The sequence below is a fragment of the Cydia strobilella genome, chromosome 12 (assembly GCF_947568885.1).
Source record: "Cydia strobilella chromosome 12, ilCydStro3.1, whole genome shotgun sequence".
Lineage (NCBI taxonomy): Eukaryota > Metazoa > Arthropoda > Insecta > Lepidoptera > Tortricidae > Cydia > Cydia strobilella.
The window spans coordinates 275,875-294,025 of record NC_086052.1 but is presented as its reverse complement, the minus strand read 5'-3'; the positions used below and the strand labels follow the sequence as shown (position 1 = coordinate 294,025).

The window sequence follows — 18,151 nt, the reverse complement described above, 5'->3', positions numbered from 1 at the left end:
GCAAGTACAGTCCAATACTACAACTGTGGTTCACAAGTTCAACACCAAAACTATGTATCAATACCAATCTTCTTTGTATGAAAATGAAGGTCGCTAGCCGCGAGAACCGCGATATTCAAATAATATTTTTTTTTATTTTTTATTTAATTTATTTAGAAACAAACAGTCTTATATTAATAACTTGTTACAATATAGGGTAATAGACTTATAGACCTACAGTTTCCTAAAAAATAGTATGAAAACCATGTGACTTATATAAATACTAAATTAAACTAGAAATATAAATTCCAAGTTGTCAAAACAATGTTACAACAATACTCTTTCATTTTAACAAAAATAAAACAAGAATGGAAAAATAAAACAAAAATGGATAAAAAATGGATAAAACTAAAATGGATAAATTGTAAACAAAACAAAAGTGCAATTAAAGTTAATTTTCTAATTAAAGCCTGTTAAAGCCTATATCACACCTAAACGAAGATATTCCAGTTAGCTTTGGACCATAGCACTGTCACACTTTGTCTAAGGTTTTACGTGCATAATTAGCTTCCACAGACATCCAGCTCGCTCGTAGTATAGGCTCGTGCATGTGTCGGATAATTCTAGTTTGGAGAATATTTGACGATCAACTCCGCCTATGTGACGGCGCCGTTACTACCGTACCCGTAGCCGTTACTTTTTTAAGCGTAGGATGTTCTACCTCTAAACAAATCATAGTTGATGTACAATATAATATAAACTTTTAACAATTATGCGTTTCTTTTTCAAACAACTTTCCCCGGCACCCGGTAGTCCCACTACTACCTAACAGCAATAAGATCTTCGCACACTATCATCATCATCATATCAGGCAGAGGACGTCCACTGCTGGACATAGGCCTCCCCCAAAGAGTGCCACAATGACCGGTCTTGCGCCACCCGCATCCAGCTGACTCACGCACACTATACTTATATCAATTCCACACCAACTCGACTCACTTGGTTTACACGGACTGCAACCCGACTGCAACTTGTATGGGAACTGCAAAGTCCGAAATCTGCCATACAAACTGCCAGCCCTGCCGGGGCGCCCCCGTCCAGCGTGCCCCGCGCCCCCGATACAACAGAGTACAATTTTCTTTAGTCTTGATATGGATATTTTTTGTATATTTTACTCACAATCGAAGTGAAAAGCAGTGTATAACTCAGGCATAAATGTCCATGGATCGCTTTATGCCCTTGTTGTACAATGTACTATATTTCCGCCTGTTCCTTGATAGCTGTGAAATAATTACAGTCGACAGCGACAGGAGAAGTACGAGGGTGGATTGAAGTTTTGAGCCTGAGGTTGATAATAAAATTAAAAAGAGAAAATAATACTTTGACGACCGGTCCGGCCTAGTGGGTAGTGACCCTGCCTCCTGCCTGTGAAGCCGAATGGTGGTGGTTCTGTGTGGCCATGAGCATTACCGGTGATCACGTAATCTTCTCTGTGTGGACATGAGCATCACCAGTGGGATCACATAATCTTCTCTGTGTGGCCATGAGCATTACCGGTGATCACGTAATCTTCTCGGTGTGGACATGAGCATCACCAGTGGGATCACATAATCTTCTCTGTGTGGCCATGAGCATCACCGGTGATCACGTATTCTTCTCTGTGTGACCATGAGCATCACCAGTGGGATCATATAATCTTCTCTGTGTGGCCATGAGCATCACCGGTGATCACGTATTCTTCTCTGTGTGGCCATGAGCATCACCGGTGATCACGTATTCTTCTCTGTGTGGCCATGAGCATCACCAGTGGGATCACAAAATTTGTATGGGACGTGGGAGCAAACCTTTAGGTGAAGTATGGTCGGCAGCCAACGTGTTAAATAAAACCTGGTAAAAACCAGGCCGTCGGGAAACAGGGGTTTAAGGTATTAAAAAAATCAGGTTACGCTGCGGTTAAATAAAACAGTACTGAAATATCAACAACTTTAATTATTGAATATATACATGAACAATATACATACAAGAGTTAACAATCATTGATTTAGTCGCTGGTGCTAGCACTCGGGTGTGATACGAAAACGGACTTTGTCGCTACAAACGTAGGGTTTGATTTAACTTAGCAAGTGTTCTAACAGTGTCTAAGGCTAAGTAACCTCAAGTAGGCGTATATTAAGGAGACTTTTCATACAAAAACTGAAGGACATAGGCAGTCAAAAATAAAACATAAAACCTAACGTCATTGAAAATAAAATTGAAGATATTCCATACAGTTAACACTAACGCAGTCTTTGACCGTCTACGTCCTATGTTTTTATGCATGCTAGCTTTACTAAAATCTATTCAAAGTTCGTAGGATCAGCAATTCGTTGATTACAAAAATACATTAAATTTCTACATAATTGAAACATTAATTAAAATTTCTAAATTATTTATCGCATTATACACGTTTCAGTAACAACATAACTTAACGTTTTGACGCCGAACGGTCCGTAACCTATAATAATGCCAAAATCCGGATTGCACGAGATATATCAGATCCTAAACACTATTAATTGAATAAAGAATACAGTAACAAATATTAAGATAACACAATTACGCTGCGCCTCCAGCGTTGATTATTGTATACGTTGCTCTGATCGATGACAGGTATTAGTAGTGTCTAAATAGACATGCAAAAACTACTTTTAAATGCCTATATTGACGTTAAATTCAAATAATTAACCCACCAACCGATCTTTGCAAGCACAAAACAAAACATAAACACAAACAGTTACACAATTTGCATTAACTCTGTATGTAAAACTATTATACAAACTTAATTAACACCAACATGATTAGAAGGTTAGAAGCGATCATATATATAATAATAAACTCAGTACTTTTGTAAAACTGGCATTTAATATAAATAAGTAAATAATTGTATGAATGGTTCATAATAATGATAATATTATAAGAAACCCTGTCCACTGCAGCGGGTTAAGTTATTTATGTAACAATTTTGATACCTATATTTAACGATGGTTACAAGCATTTTAAATCAAGAATTGCACAAAATAATTAGTGTCATGTGGTCATACCACAGCAATCACACGGTGAAGTGGACATATGAATCCCAGTAAGAATAAAGAACAATAATTTAATATGTTACATCTAAGTTGTCGGCAACCGAGTCAACAGTAATTACATTCACAGCCAGCGAATTGACAGCGGATATACAACAGTGAACCGTTGACGTCTCGCCATTTTGTTCGCAAGATATATCGCCGGACCTAACACACCTCCTTGCGGGACTCCGTTGTGGCCGGGATAATACGAAATTCGTATAATTTTAAGAAGAATTAAAAATTTCTTTTGATCAAGAGGATTAAAACAGGGTGAGACAACAAAAGGGCAAACATCAAAAAACAACAAAAGCTATTAAAAAATTCTTTAGTGCTAAAAAATATTTTGTTTTCTCGGTTTTGTCGAGTTTAGAACGGCCGCCGATTTAAGCGGTCAGAGAAACACAAATCTAATCTGACATAAAACTATGTCGTTCGTCGAATCGGGTAAAATATAATATAAAAATCACAAATCAACTCCATCAGCCGTTGACAGTAGGCTATCTAATATATACACCCTAGCTTTATCTAGAAATAAACAGTAATCTAACAAAGATGTCGTTGAAGCAATACTCAGTGTATAGCGAGCGGCGTGTTTCTAACGATGATAGAATATGCCATTTGTCTATATAAATATTTTATGATAAATTTGACCGATATTCAGATCAGTTTCGTTAGTATTGGCGTAGTATGCAGTAAGTACAGTTGATTTCTGTGGCACTTCGTACATTGTCACAATGGCAATATATATAAAATCCGCTAGGGATCAAAGCTTGTCGTAGTGACAATAATATAATATCTAAATACGAAGTGACAAAGAAATGAAATTCCTTGAATGTACGCGTCCTGCAGGTTCGTGTGGTCGTTACGTTACCAATACCGAGTGGCGCGGGGGAGACCGGGGCGTCGCGGAGCCCGGCTGCTTCAGATCACCACTGGAAGATTAAATTGAACATTACTAATTTTCTAACTTCAACAAAGACTCAAACTACTTCTATGTGTTACTTCTTCATGCAAAAACGATTGAACGTACATATTTTAGTGGTATTAAAATTATACTATAACACTTCCGTGCGACGCGAGTCTGGAGCATAATAAAAGTTATTTTGTTTTTATTTATTTATTTTATTTGTTATTGCGCTTGGTGTGGTCGAAGCGGTGCGCCAGCCACTGTACCGTAGTGTAGTACGATGTACCGTAGTGTAGTATAGAACACGTACCTCACAGCGAGTCGCGGTGCCACACCCAGGTGCGCTTGGTGTGGTCGAAGCGGTGCGCCTGCCACTGTACCGTAGTGTAGTACGATGTACCGTAGTGTAGTATAGAACACGTACCTCACAGCGAGTCGCGGTGCCACACCCAGGTGCGCTTGGTGTGGTCGAAGCGGTGCGCCAGCCACTGTACCGTAGTGTAGTACGATGTACCGTAGTGTAGTATAGAACACGTACCTCACAGCGAGTCGCGGTGCCACACCCAGGTGCGCTTGGTGTGGTCGAAGCGGTGCGCCAGCCACTGTACCGTAGTGTAGTACGATGTACCGTAGTGTAGTATAGAACACGTACCTCACAGCGAGTCGCGGTGCCACACCCAGGTGCGCTTGGTGTGGTCGAAGCGGTGCGCCAGCCACTGTACCGTAGTGTAGTACGATGTACCGTAGTGTAGTATAGAACACGTACCTCACAGCGAGTCGCGGTGCCACACCCAGGTGCGCTTGGTGTGGTCGAAGCGGTGCGCCAGCCACTGTACCGTAGTGTAGTACGATGTACCGTAGTGTAGTATAGAACACGTACCTCACAGCGAGTCGCGGTGCCACACCCAGGTGCGCTTGGTGTGGTCGAAGCGGTGCGCCAGCCACTGTACCGTAGTGTAGTACGATGTACCGTAGTGTAGTATAGAACACGTACCTCACAGCGAGTCGCGGTGCCACACCCAGGTGCGCTTGGTGTGGTCGAAGCGGTGCGCCAGCCACTGTACCGTAGTGTAGTACGATGTACCGTAGTGTAGTATAGAACACGTACCTCACAGCGAGTCGCGGTGCCACACCCAGGTGCGCTTGGTGTGGTCGAAGCGGTGCGCCAGCCACTGTACCGTAGTGTAGTACGATGTACCGTAGTGTAGTATAGAACACGTACCTCACAGCGAGTCGCGGTGCCACACCCAGGTGCGCTTGGTGTGGTCGAAGCGGTGCGCCAGCCACTGCGCTTGGAGTAGTTCCGCGCGGTCGTTGGACAGGTACAGCGGCTTGCCGCGTCTGGAACAAATATCATTTCATTTAATGTGTTGTGTGTATATGTTGACCGCTGAAGGCAACGGACGGACGAGCGGCCGTTCATACATTGATCTCGATCAAATATATGAGCGGCCTGGCGTCAAGTCTGAGACTTACGAAACTACTACTAGTATACGCAAGCAGCTGTTTCCCTCGTTAACACCCAACTTTACATGGCGACCCTGCCAAAGCGACCTTACAAAGCGTCAATAAGTTCTTAAACATTTTAACCGGTAAACCTGAATGATAACTATAAACCAAAGGCATATGAACGAAATAAAGGCATATGGTTTTCCGATGGTCAGTTACTGAGGAATGCTTTCGGTGATGCAAGTGGAAGTCACCACTAGCCTCGTCATGTTCAAGATTTTGTAAGGAACTTCAATATTCTACCAAATATTCTTAATTAAGAACACTTGTTCCAAACTACATAAAATAAAGTGTTTTTTTATTGAGAACATTGGACATTAGGACATGGCCAGTGTGAAACGACCACTAGACTAGATATGGATCACGATGATGTACGTGGACGTCACCACGAGGAAGACTATGTACTATGTACTGACTTGAGATCGCGGTCCTCCTCGTCGTAGTCGTCGAGGTACAGCGAGCCCCACAGGCAGGCGCGGCGGCCGCGGATCACGATGATGTACGTGGACGTCACCACGAGGAAGACTATGTACTATGTACTGACTTGAGATCGCGGTCCTCCTCGTCGTAGTCGTCGAGGTACAGCGAGCCCCACAGGCAGGCGCGGCGGCCGCGGATCACGATGATGTACGTGGACGTCACCACGAGGAAGACTATGTACTATGTACTGACTTGAGATCGCGGTCCTCCTCGTCGTAGTCGTCGAGGTACAGCGAGCCCCACAGGCAGGCGCGGCGGCCGCGGATCACGATGATGTACGTGGACGTCACCACGAGGAAGACTATGTACTATGTACTGACTTGAGATCGCGGTCCTCCTCGTCGTAGTCGTCGAGGTACAGCGAGCCCCACAGGCAGGCGCGGCGGCCGCGGATCACGATGATGTACGTGGACGTCACCACGAGGAAGACTATGTACTATGTACTGACTTGAGATCGCGGTCCTCCTCGTCGTAGTCGTCGAGGTACAGCGAGCCCCACAGGCAGGCGCGGCGGCCGCGGATCACGATGATGTACGTGGACGTCACCACGAGGAAGACTATGTACTATGTACTGACTTGAGATCGCGGTCCTCCTCGTCGTAGTCGTCGAGGTACAGCGAGCCCCACAGGCAGGCGCGGCGGCCGCGGATCACGATGATGTACGTGGACGTCACCACGAGGAAGACTATGTACTATGTACTGACTTGAGATCGCGGTCCTCCTCGTCGTAGTCGTCGAGGTACAGCGAGCCCCACAGGCAGGCGCGGCGGCCGCGGATCACGATGATGTACGTGGACGTCACCACGAGGAAGACTATGTACTATGTACTGACTTGAGATCGCGGTCCTCCTCGTCGTAGTCGTCGAGGTACAGCGAGCCCCACAGGCAGGCGCGGCGGCCGCGGATCACGATGATGTACGTGGACGTCACCACGAGGAAGACTATGTACTATGTACTGACTTGAGATCGCGGTCCTCCTCGTCGTAGTCGTCGAGGTACAGCGAGCCCCACAGGCAGGCGCGGCGGCCGCGGATCACGATGATGTACGTGGACGTCACCACGAGGAAGACTATGTACTATGTACTGACTTGAGATCGCGGTCCTCCTCGTCGTAGTCGTCGAGGTACAGCGAGCCCCACAGGCAGGCGCGGCGGCCGCGGATCACGATGATGTACGTGGACGTCACCACGAGGAAGACTATGTACTATGTACTGACTTGAGATCGCGGTCCTCCTCGTCGTAGTCGTCGAGGTACAGCGAGCCCCACAGGCAGGCGCGGCGGCCGCGGATCACGATGATGTACGTGGACGTCACCACGAGGAAGACTATGTACTATGTACTGACTTGAGATCGCGGTCCTCCTCGTCGTAGTCGTCGAGGTACAGCGAGCCCCACAGGCAGGCGCGGCGGCCGCGGATCACGATGATGTACGTGGACGTCACCACGAGGAAGACTATGTACTATTCGAATTTTCCACTCATTTACTCTAAGGTTAGCTGGAAGAAATCCCTTATAGGGATAAGCTCGCCTTTGTACCTAAATTTATATGAATTTCATGTTATCAATTTTTGTTTTGTACAATAAAGTGATTTACTACTACTACTACTACTATGTACTGACTTGAGATCGCGGTCCTCCTCGTCGTAGTCGTCGAGGTACAGCGAGCCCCACAGGCAGGCGCGGCGGCCGCGGATCACGATGATGTACGTGGACGTCACCACGAGGAAGACTATGTACTATGTACTGACTTGAGATCGCGGTCCTCCTCGTCGTAGTCGTCGAGGTACAGCGAGCCCCACAGGCAGGCGCGGCGGCCGCGGATCACGATGATGTACGTGGACGTCACCACGAGGAAGACTATGTACTATGTACTGACTTGAGATCGCGGTCCTCCTCGTCGTAGTCGTCGAGGTACAGCGAGCCCCACAGGCAGGCGCGGCGGCCGCGGATCACGATGATGTACGTGGACGTCACCACGAGGAAGACTATGTACTATGTACTGACTTGAGATCGCGGTCCTCCTCGTCGTAGTCGTCGAGGTACAGCGAGCCCCACAGGCAGGCGCGGCGGCCGCGGATCACGATGATGTACGTGGACGTCACCACGAGGAAGACTATGTACTATGTACTGACTTGAGATCGCGGTCCTCCTCGTCGTAGTCGTCGAGGTACAGCGAGCCCCACAGGCAGGCGCGGCGGCCGCGGATCACGATGATGTACGTGGACGTCACCACGAGGAAGACTATGTACTATGTACTGACTTGAGATCGCGGTCCTCCTCGTCGTAGTCGTCGAGGTACAGCGAGCCCCACAGGCAGGCGCGGCGGCCGCGGATCACGATGATGTACGTGGACGTCACCACGAGGAAGACTATGTACTATGTACTGACTTGAGATCGCGGTCCTCCTCGTCGTAGTCGTCGAGGTACAGCGAGCCCCACAGGCAGGCGCGGCGGCCGCGGATCACGATGATGTACGTGGACGTCACCACGAGGAAGACTATGTACTATGTACTGACTTGAGATCGCGGTCCTCCTCGTCGTAGTCGTCGAGGTACAGCGAGCCCCACAGGCAGGCGCGGCGGCCGCGGATCACGATGATGTACGTGGACGTCACCACGAGGAAGACTATGTACTATGTACTGACTTGAGATCGCGGTCCTCCTCGTCGTAGTCGTCGAGGTACAGCGAGCCCCACAGGCAGGCGCGGCGGCCGCGGATCACGATGATGTACGTGGACGTCACCACGAGGAAGACTATGTACTATGTACTGACTTGAGATCGCGGTCCTCCTCGTCGTAGTCGTCGAGGTACAGCGAGCCCCACAGGCAGGCGCGGCGGCCGCGGATCACGATGATGTACGTGGACGTCACCACGAGGAAGACTATGTACTATGTACTGACTTGAGATCGCGGTCCTCCTCGTCGTAGTCGTCGAGGTACAGCGAGCCCCACAGGCAGGCGCGGCGGCCGCGGATCACGATGATGTACGTGGACGTCACCACGAGGAAGACTATGTACTATGTACTGACTTGAGATCGCGGTCCTCCTCGTCGTAGTCGTCGAGGTACAGCGAGCCCCACAGGCAGGCGCGGCGGCCGCGGATCACGATGATGTACGTGGACGTCACCACGAGGAAGACTATGTACTATGTACTGACTTGAGATCGCGGTCCTCCTCGTCGTAGTCGTCGAGGTACAGCGAGCCCCACAGGCAGGCGCGGCGGCCGCGGATCACGATGATGTACGTGGACGTCACCACGAGGAAGACTATGTACTATGTACTGACTTGAGATCGCGGTCCTCCTCGTCGTAGTCGTCGAGGTACAGCGAGCCCCACAGGCAGGCGCGGCGGCCGCGGATCACGATGATGTACGTGGACGTCACCACGAGGAAGACTATGTACTATGTACTGACTTGAGATCGCGGTCCTCCTCGTCGTAGTCGTCGAGGTACAGCGAGCCCCACAGGCAGGCGCGGCGGCCGCGGATCACGATGATGTACGTGGACGTCACCACGAGGAAGACTATGTACTATGTACTGACTTGAGATCGCGGTCCTCCTCGTCGTAGTCGTCGAGGTACAGCGAGCCCCACAGGCAGGCGCGGCGGCCGCGGATCACGATGATGTACGTGGACGTCACCACGAGGAAGACTATGTACTATGTACTGACTTGAGATCACGGTCCTCCTCGTCGTAGTCGTCGAGGTACAGCGAGCCCCACAGGCAGGCGCGGCGGCCGCGGATCACGATGATGTACGTGGACGTCACCACGAGGAAGACTATGTACTATGTACTGACTTGAGATCGCGGTCCTCCTCGTCGTAGTCGTCGAGGTACAGCGAGCCCCACAGGCAGGCGCGGCGGCCGCGGATCACGATGATGTACGTGGACGTCACCACGAGGAAGACTATGTACTATGTACTGACTTGAGATCGCGGTCCTCCTCGTCGTAGTCGTCGAGGTACAGCGAGCCCCACAGGCAGGCGCGGCGGCCGCGGATCACGATGATGTACGTGGACGTCACCACGAGGAAGACTATGTACTATGTACTGACTTGAGATCGCGGTCCTCCTCGTCGTAGTCGTCGAGGTACAGCGAGCCCCACAGGCAGGCGCGGCGGCCGCGGATCACGATGATGTACGTGGACGTCACCACGAGGAAGACTATGTACTATGTACTGACTTGAGATCGCGGTCCTCCTCGTCGTAGTCGTCGAGGTACAGCGAGCCCCACAGGCAGGCGCGGCGGCCGCGGATCACGATGATGTACGTGGACGTCACCACGAGGAAGACTATGTACTATGTACTGACTTGAGATCGCGGTCCTCCTCGTCGTAGTCGTCGAGGTACAGCGAGCCCCACAGGCAGGCGCGGCGGCCGCGGATCACGATGATGTACGTGGACGTCACCACGAGGAAGACTATGTACTATGTACTGACTTGAGATCGCGGTCCTCCTCGTCGTAGTCGTCGAGGTACAGCGAGCCCCACAGGCAGGCGCGGCGGCCGCGGATCACGATGATGTACGTGGACGTCACCACGAGGAAGACTATGTACTATGTACTGACTTGAGATCGCGGTCCTCCTCGTCGTAGTCGTCGAGGTACAGCGAGCCCCACAGGCAGGCGCGGCGGCCGCGGATCACGATGATGTACGTGGACGTCACCACGAGGAAGACTATGTACTATGTACTGACTTGAGATCGCGGTCCTCCTCGTCGTAGTCGTCGAGGTACAGCGAGCCCCACAGGCAGGCGCGGCGGCCGCGGATCACGATGATGTACGTGGACGTCACCACGAGGAAGACTATGTACTATGTACTGACTTGAGATCGCGGTCCTCCTCGTCGTAGTCGTCGAGGTACAGCGAGCCCCACAGGCAGGCGCGGCGGCCGCGGATCACGATGATGTACGTGGACGTCACCACGAGGAAGACTATGTACTATGTACTGACTTGAGATCGCGGTCCTCCTCGTCGTAGTCGTCGAGGTACAGCGAGCCCCACAGGCAGGCGCGGCGGCCGCGGATCACGATGATGTACGTGGACGTCACCACGAGGAAGATGCCCGTGCCGCCTCCGCATTCCATGGCGTGCTGGAACAAGTAACACAACACAATAATATAATACATTTTATTTACTATCTATCCTACTCGATTTACGAGTAGAAACCATCACTGAACCAAACGATTTTTTTCCAACTAGGGAACATAACAAATCAAAATGTATTTTTTTTTTTAATTTATTTAGGAAACAAACAGTCACATACAGATAAGTTTAAACTTGCAGATATACAATAAGACCTATAGTTCCATTAATTATAACATACCGATATTTGTTGAATATTTGTTGATTTGTGTTTTGGCGGTGGATTTGGTCACTTTTTCTTTAGTGTATGTTATCTATTTCAGTTTACAAATGATTTTTTTATTTATTTAAGATGATATGTGACGTTTTCAATCAAAAGGACGAAAATTGCTTGTATCTTTATACGAAAAATCTGTCAGAGCGTCCTAATGGCAAGCGACAATGTGGTACCTTTTGCTTGAAAACGACACACATTTTTATATATTTTGCAGGCAAGAGTTAATTCGAGTGTTGCTATAACCACCGTGACCGTAGTTCTCTTTTCCTAACTGCGAATAGTCTCACCGCCATTACAAAGTGGTACTTATGTTCTAGATTGAAACTAGGAAGGCGCCTTCCGAATGTATTGTGTACGTCAGTAAGAGTTGTCCGTCTTGTTTTTCAGCCATATTAGATCAAAATGTGCATTAGAAAGAAAACTTCACATATTATATAGCAGCGATCCTACCGACTGCGCCAATGATGTATTTATGATAGTGCAAAGATAAGCAAAGTTATTTCTGCGTTTTGGAAATTGTGTGGTGTAGGTATCTCGATGGCCGGGTGCGGTGTGCGGTGTGCGGTGTGCGGTGTGCGGTCTCACCTGCACGGCCTCGGCCACCTGGTGCTGGCGGCAGCAGGGCTGCTTGAGGCACACGAGGGTCCCGCACAGCAGACAGACGGACGCCTCCTTGGGCACGGCGCCGCACTGCAGACAGACGCGCTCGTGGTAGTAGGAGAACAGGCGGTCGTAGTCCCGGGGCAGCGCGAGCAGCGCGGGGGGCAGCCACGACACGTGCAGCGCGCGCAGGACGCGACGCACGGCCAGCCGCCCGCCGAGGGCCGCTTGGCTCAGCCTGCAATATATCACTATTTACATTTCTTTCTTTTTTAAAGGATTTCTGAACAAAAAATGGGAAAATTCAAAGATAACCTGCAGGGTCAGATAAACGGCCACGAAACCGCCGGAACTTGAAACCCTTTGGCCAAAATTTCTCTTTGAAGAGGCCGCTAGCCAACCGGCGCCGACAACTAGGACACGGAGTGGAGTATAAGGTACCTCCTGGCGGCGGCTCTCGCCAGCCCGGGCGCGTGCGGCGGCAGCGCGGCGGCGGCCACGTCCTCCACCGCCTCCGTGCACAGCTCCAGGTAGTGCACCAGCGCCGGGAACTCCGCCTCGGCCGAGGGCACGGTGGGCAGCGAGCCGCCGTACAGGTGGTGGCGCAGCAGGGCGGCCATGCGCAGGAACGGCAGCAGCAGCTCCTGCAGCTGGCGCTCCATGTGCGCCAGGTCCACGTCCTCGCCGGCGCCGGGCTCGTCCTCGGTGAACAGCTCGGAGCCGGCGAGCGCGCGCAGCAGCAGCCGCGCCGCCCGCGCTAGCCCCGAGGGCTGCGGCGCCCCGGCGCCACCAGCGCCACCGGCGCCCCCGGCGCCCCCCGCGCCCAGCGCCGCGCGCCCCGCGGCCGACGCGCACGCCAGGAACTGGCACGAGATCTGGTAGTAGCTCAGCGCGTACAGCGCCTGCACTATGCAGGTGAAGTGCTCTGTCGACAACGACAACATAATCTATACGTTATACTGTCTAATATTATTGACGTAATGCGCGGCGGGGCGGGGTACTCATACTCACGTGGAGCCATGTAAGGCGGGTCCCGGGGCGCCAGCAGGAGGAAGTGCATCAGCAACGCGGCCGGGTCCCGCAGCAGCAGGGGCACGGGGCGCTGCGGCTCGGCGGGCACGGGGGGCGCGGCGGGGGCGGGGGCGAGGGCGGGGGCGGGGGCGGCCGGGTCCGGGGCGGGGGCGGGGCACAGCTCCTCCCACGCGGCCGCGGCGCCCAGCCCGCCGCCCAGCCGGAGCATGCGCGCGTGCGCACCCGCCACCACCATCAGCGGGACTGCACACGATACGAACCGATACATTGCTTATACCAAAGATAGATATAACTCCGTAATAGATGGATACAGTCTAAGGAAAAAACGTGCCTCGAAAATCAAGAAAATTTGATTCCCGTTCAGAAGGCGCTACTAGTTTTGGCCTACAGTCGTATAGATGGCGTTGACGGTTTCGTTTGTTATTTAACAATTTTAACGCATATCAGTGAAAGAACATGGGTCAAAATCATCAAAATAATTAATGCAAATAAAAAAAAATATTTATCTATATTTAAATACATTTTATCGTATTTTTACAAATCTTCAATTTTAGTTTTAAAGTGTGTCGACAGATGGCAGTGAATTTACTGGGGTTACAAAATTTACTATGACAGTACCGCTCTAGTATAAGTTACTCTATGCTTATACGTTTACGTGTCTGAAAATCTAACTTTAACACACCATACGGTATGGCTCATTTCCCTTACAAAATCCAGGATGGTCGGTTTCAGGATGTCGCCAGGGCCGTCCAATAAACTCTGAAAGCCGACCATCCTTATAAATAGACAAATCAAACGACAATGTTCTTCTTCAAACTGACCTATGCAGTCGTTCCGGGGCTTGTACCGCGGCCTCGGTTCCGCCGTAGAAGAGGAAGCCGGTTCGGGTTCGGGAGTCACCAGGGAACCTCCGCGCTGGACCAACTCGCATTCTAAATTCGTGCGCACTGCCAAACGATAACTAATATTTTACTATCTTAATACTTGAACAGAAAGATAAGATAAATAATACAAAAGGTAATCACGGTCTATATCCCGGTCGATATAAGTCTAGAAAGATAAGAACAATAACAATAATAATAAACAGTAAAATAACAATAGACTTCTATCCTGTCATAACTCCACTGTGAGGGGAAACAATAGTGTAGGTAATTGTACTAATTGTGAGGTCGAAATAAATGAATTATTTAATTACGTACAAACGGCAAATATTTTAAATCTTATTATTAAATAAGTCACATATTTTTCACATGCGTTCGGGGTGTAACATTACAACAGAATAAAAATACACTTTTTAGGGTTCCGTACCCAAAGGGTAAAAACGCGACCCTATTACTAAGACTCCGCTGTCCGTCTGTCCGTCTGTCACCAGGATGTATCTCGTGATCTGTGATAGCTAGACAGCTAAAATTTTCACAGATGATGTATTTCTGTTGCCGCTATAACAACAAATACTAAAAACAGAATAAAATAGATAAGGGGCTCTCATACAACAAACGTGATTTTTGACCGAAGTTAAGCAACGTCGGGCGGGGTCAGTACTTGGATGGGTGACCGTTTTTATAGTTAATGGTACGGAACCCTTCGTGTGTGGGTCCGACTCGCACTTGGCCGGTTTTTAAACAAAGAACTTACCCAGTGAAGTGACAAAGGTAAATATAGCAGCGGGCGAGGAGCCGTAACGCTGCCGTAGTTTAGTGCTGGCGGTCGCCGTCATGTCCTCCATCGCTTTGTTCATTGCGTCCGTTAGGGCGCTAGAAGCCTGGACATGGACACATAACAACAACTTGTAAGTAATACACACTTAACAAACTATTTGCTATGTCAACCTTGCAGAAGTCACCGTCATGGTGCCATTACTTTCTATATGTATATAAAGAAAGAAGAAAGAAAATGATTTTAATGTAGGCGGGTAGGCCTCCAAACTAAAGTATTTTTCAACCAGGAAGGCATGCTGACATGCAATACAGTTTTGGGGTTTTCGTCGTTGTAAGGTGTAAGGTCGTCTTAATACTCTAAAGGAAAGAGATTTTAATAACTCAGGGGCGTCGATAATGTTGTTAATGACTTTATACAGAATTATAACATCAGTGCGTTCGCGACGCAAGCTCAAAGGTGAAATATTATGTATTTTCATAGCGGTAGTGTAATTTATGTATTTATTTCTAGTGCAATAATCAATTTCTTTTACCAACTTTTTTTGCACTTTCTCTATTCTATCGCCATGAATTTTATATAGCGGGTTCCACACTGCGCTAGCAAATTCTAATCGACTACGGACATAACTATTAAATAATATCTTATACGTCGAAAGTTTCCTGAAATCTTTACCTACGCGCAATATGAATCCCGACCGCTTAAAAGATTTTTTTAAGATATTGTCAATGCGGGGCACAAAGGTAAGATTCGAGTCCACGATTACGCCGAGGTCACGGATCTGGTTCACACGGGTTAACTCTTTATCGCAAAGATCATACTCTAAATTAATAGTTGTCCTTTTTCTACTAAAGCTAATAACAAAACATTTTTCTGGGTTTAAGAAAAAATTATTCGCGTTACAAAAAGTTACAATCGTCTGGTTTTCGTATGACTGAAAATTTTCGTGTCGTCGGCGTATTTTTGAATGTTTGAATTCTTGATACATTCAGTGATATCATTTAGGTACAGGACAAATAATAAAGGCCCCAAATGGGAACCCTGCGGTACACCGGAACCGATAGACCCGTAATGAGAAATATGCCCTCTCACGGCTACAGCCTGCGAGCGATTTTTTACATAAGGTTTATCCAAAGGTAAAGATCCCCGCGTATACCAAAATGCCACAGCTTTAGAAGCGCTCACGACAGACCTTGTCGAAAGCCTTGGCCAAATCCATAGTATACTTACGGGCTGGGGGTGCGTGCGCGCCAACATGTCCCGCACGGCCTCGTGCGGCGGTGCGGGGGGCGCGGGGGGCGCGGGGGGCGCGGGGGGGACGGCGCTGCGCGGCGGCAGCGGCAACACGCTACAATATGAACAATACAACGCTTCACTACACACATACTCAATTCTTAGAATTTAAAGACGACTGATAGTCAATAGTCAATATATTCTTTATTGAAATAGGCCTAGCAACAAGCATTTTTAAATTGTCAAGTTTTAAATATTACCTTAATCTAAATATCAAAGCAATTTATTGATACAGTTATTATTACCTATTTTTAAAAACATTGAATTACTATAGTTATGTCAAACTTAATAATAAGAATTCACAAAAGGATCGTCGGAACGCCAAAATTGTATAAAAAAATACTAGTCTAGAAACTTTCTAGAATAAAAATCTAAATGTCAAAAAATACGGATTACCTAATATAGGTATTAATTGAATTATCATTTTCATCATTATTAACATAATAATAAATAATTAATTATTTTCAATCACAATCCCACGGTGTTTCATCATTCATGTAGTCTTGTGTGCTATAATGGGCTACTACATACTACACTAGGATACTACATTATTAAGAGTCTGATCGAGGTGAATAAGTGTCAACATAAACATGAAATTGGAATAGGTCGTGCGTGCGGCACTGCCGGCGGCGGGCGAGCTCGCATACCTGTTGGCGAGCTGGCGACACACGGGGCACAGGAACTCGCCGCCGGCCACGTGCAGGTTGTGCGGGCGCGCGGGCGCCGCCAGCGAGCGCAGGTACGCGGCGAGGCAGCGCACGTGCAGGTGGTGGCCGCACGACGCCACGTGCACGCCGCCCTCCAGCCCCACGGACACGGACAGCAGCCACGCTGGAACGTATCACTATTAATATACCGGTCCAGACGAGCGCGGGCGCTCGGCGAACGGCCGGCAAGGCTAGCTCACCGGCGCATACTAAAGGCCTGCGCTGCCTCGCAAACGCAGGCATTCACACTAGGCGCCGGAGATTTTGCGCGTCAACTGAGTGACTTAAATCCATTTCGAATATAAAGTTCTTGGACGGTATGAAAGAACGTCAATCCTTCTTCTTCTTCCTCGCGTTATCCCGGCATTTTACCACGGGCTCCCGGGGTCCGCTCGACAACTAATCCTAAGAATCGACGTAGGCACTAGTTTTTACGAAAGCGACTGCCATCTGATCTTTTAACCCAGAGAGGGAACTAGGCCTCGTTAGGATCAGTCCGGTTTCCTCACGATGTTTTCCTTCACCGAAAAGCGACTGGTAAATATCAAATGATATTTCGTACATAAGTTCCGATAAACTCATTGGTACGAGAAATGCCGCGATGAAAGAACGTCGATCATTTTCTTTATTTAAAAAATCCTTTGAAAGAAACAGATATTTTATCTTGCAATTACAATAAAACTGATATAAAATGAATGAAGAAAGACCGCATACAAGTTTGTTTACAAGCCGGTTAACATTGTGGAGAGTATTATCGGGATTAGTCGTACCTTCCTGGTCGAAGTGTTGTTGCAGTTCGTCGTGCAGCCGGTAGTGGTGTGCCGCGGCGGTGGTGTCGCGTTGCTCCGCTAGTCGCGCGCGCTCGCGCTCCGACAGTGCTAAGTATTATCGGGATTAGTCGTACCTTCCTGGTCGAAGTGTTGTTGCAGTTCGTCGTGCAGCCGGTAGTGGTGTGCCGCGGCGGTGGTGTCGCGTTGCTCCGCTAGTCGCGCGCGCTCGCGCTCCGACAGTGCTAAGTATTATCGGGATTAGTCGTACCTTCCTGGTCGAAGTGTTGTTGCAGTTCGTCGTGCAGCCGGTAGTGGTGTGCCGCGGCGGTGGTGTCGCGTTGCTCCGCTAGTCGCGCGCGCTCGCGCTCCGACAGTGCTAAGTATTATCGGGATTAGTCGTACCTTCCTGGTCGAAGTGTTGTTGCAGTTCGTCGTGCAGCCGGTAGTGGTGTGCCGCGGCGGTGGTGTCGCGTTGCTCCGCTAGTCGCGCGCGCTCGCGCTCCGACAGTGCTAAGTATTATCGGGATTAGTCGTACCTTCCTGGTCGAAGTGTTGTTGCAGTTCGTCGTGCAGCCGGTAGTGGTGTGCCGCGGCGGTGGTGTCGCGTTGCTCCGCTAGTCGCGCGCGCTCGCGCTCCGACAGTGCTAAGTATTATCGGGATTAGTCGTACCTTCCTGGTCGAAGTGTTGTTGCAGTTCGTCGTGCAGCCGGTAGTGGTGTGCCGCGGCGGTGGTGTCGCGTTGCTCCGCTAGTCGCG

General features: G+C 49.2%; 1 protein-coding gene across 1 annotated transcript; it reads right to left on the bottom strand.

Moving 5' to 3' along the window:
• Positions 1-1,948: 1,948 nt before the first annotated feature.
• LOC134745827 (E3 ubiquitin-protein ligase Ubr3-like) lies at positions 1,949-17,506 on the bottom strand (the record flags this gene model as incomplete). The annotated part of the gene is made up of 11 exons (XM_063679916.1): positions 1,949-4,015; positions 5,213-5,331; positions 10,928-11,067; positions 11,922-12,174; positions 12,378-12,861; positions 12,948-13,211; positions 13,790-13,915; positions 14,604-14,730; positions 15,855-15,972; positions 16,565-16,748; positions 17,395-17,506. Coding segments are annotated over 10 exons (1,926 nt in total), but the record flags the coding sequence as incomplete, so codon positions are not given.
• Between the last annotated feature and the right edge of the window lie 645 nt (positions 17,507-18,151).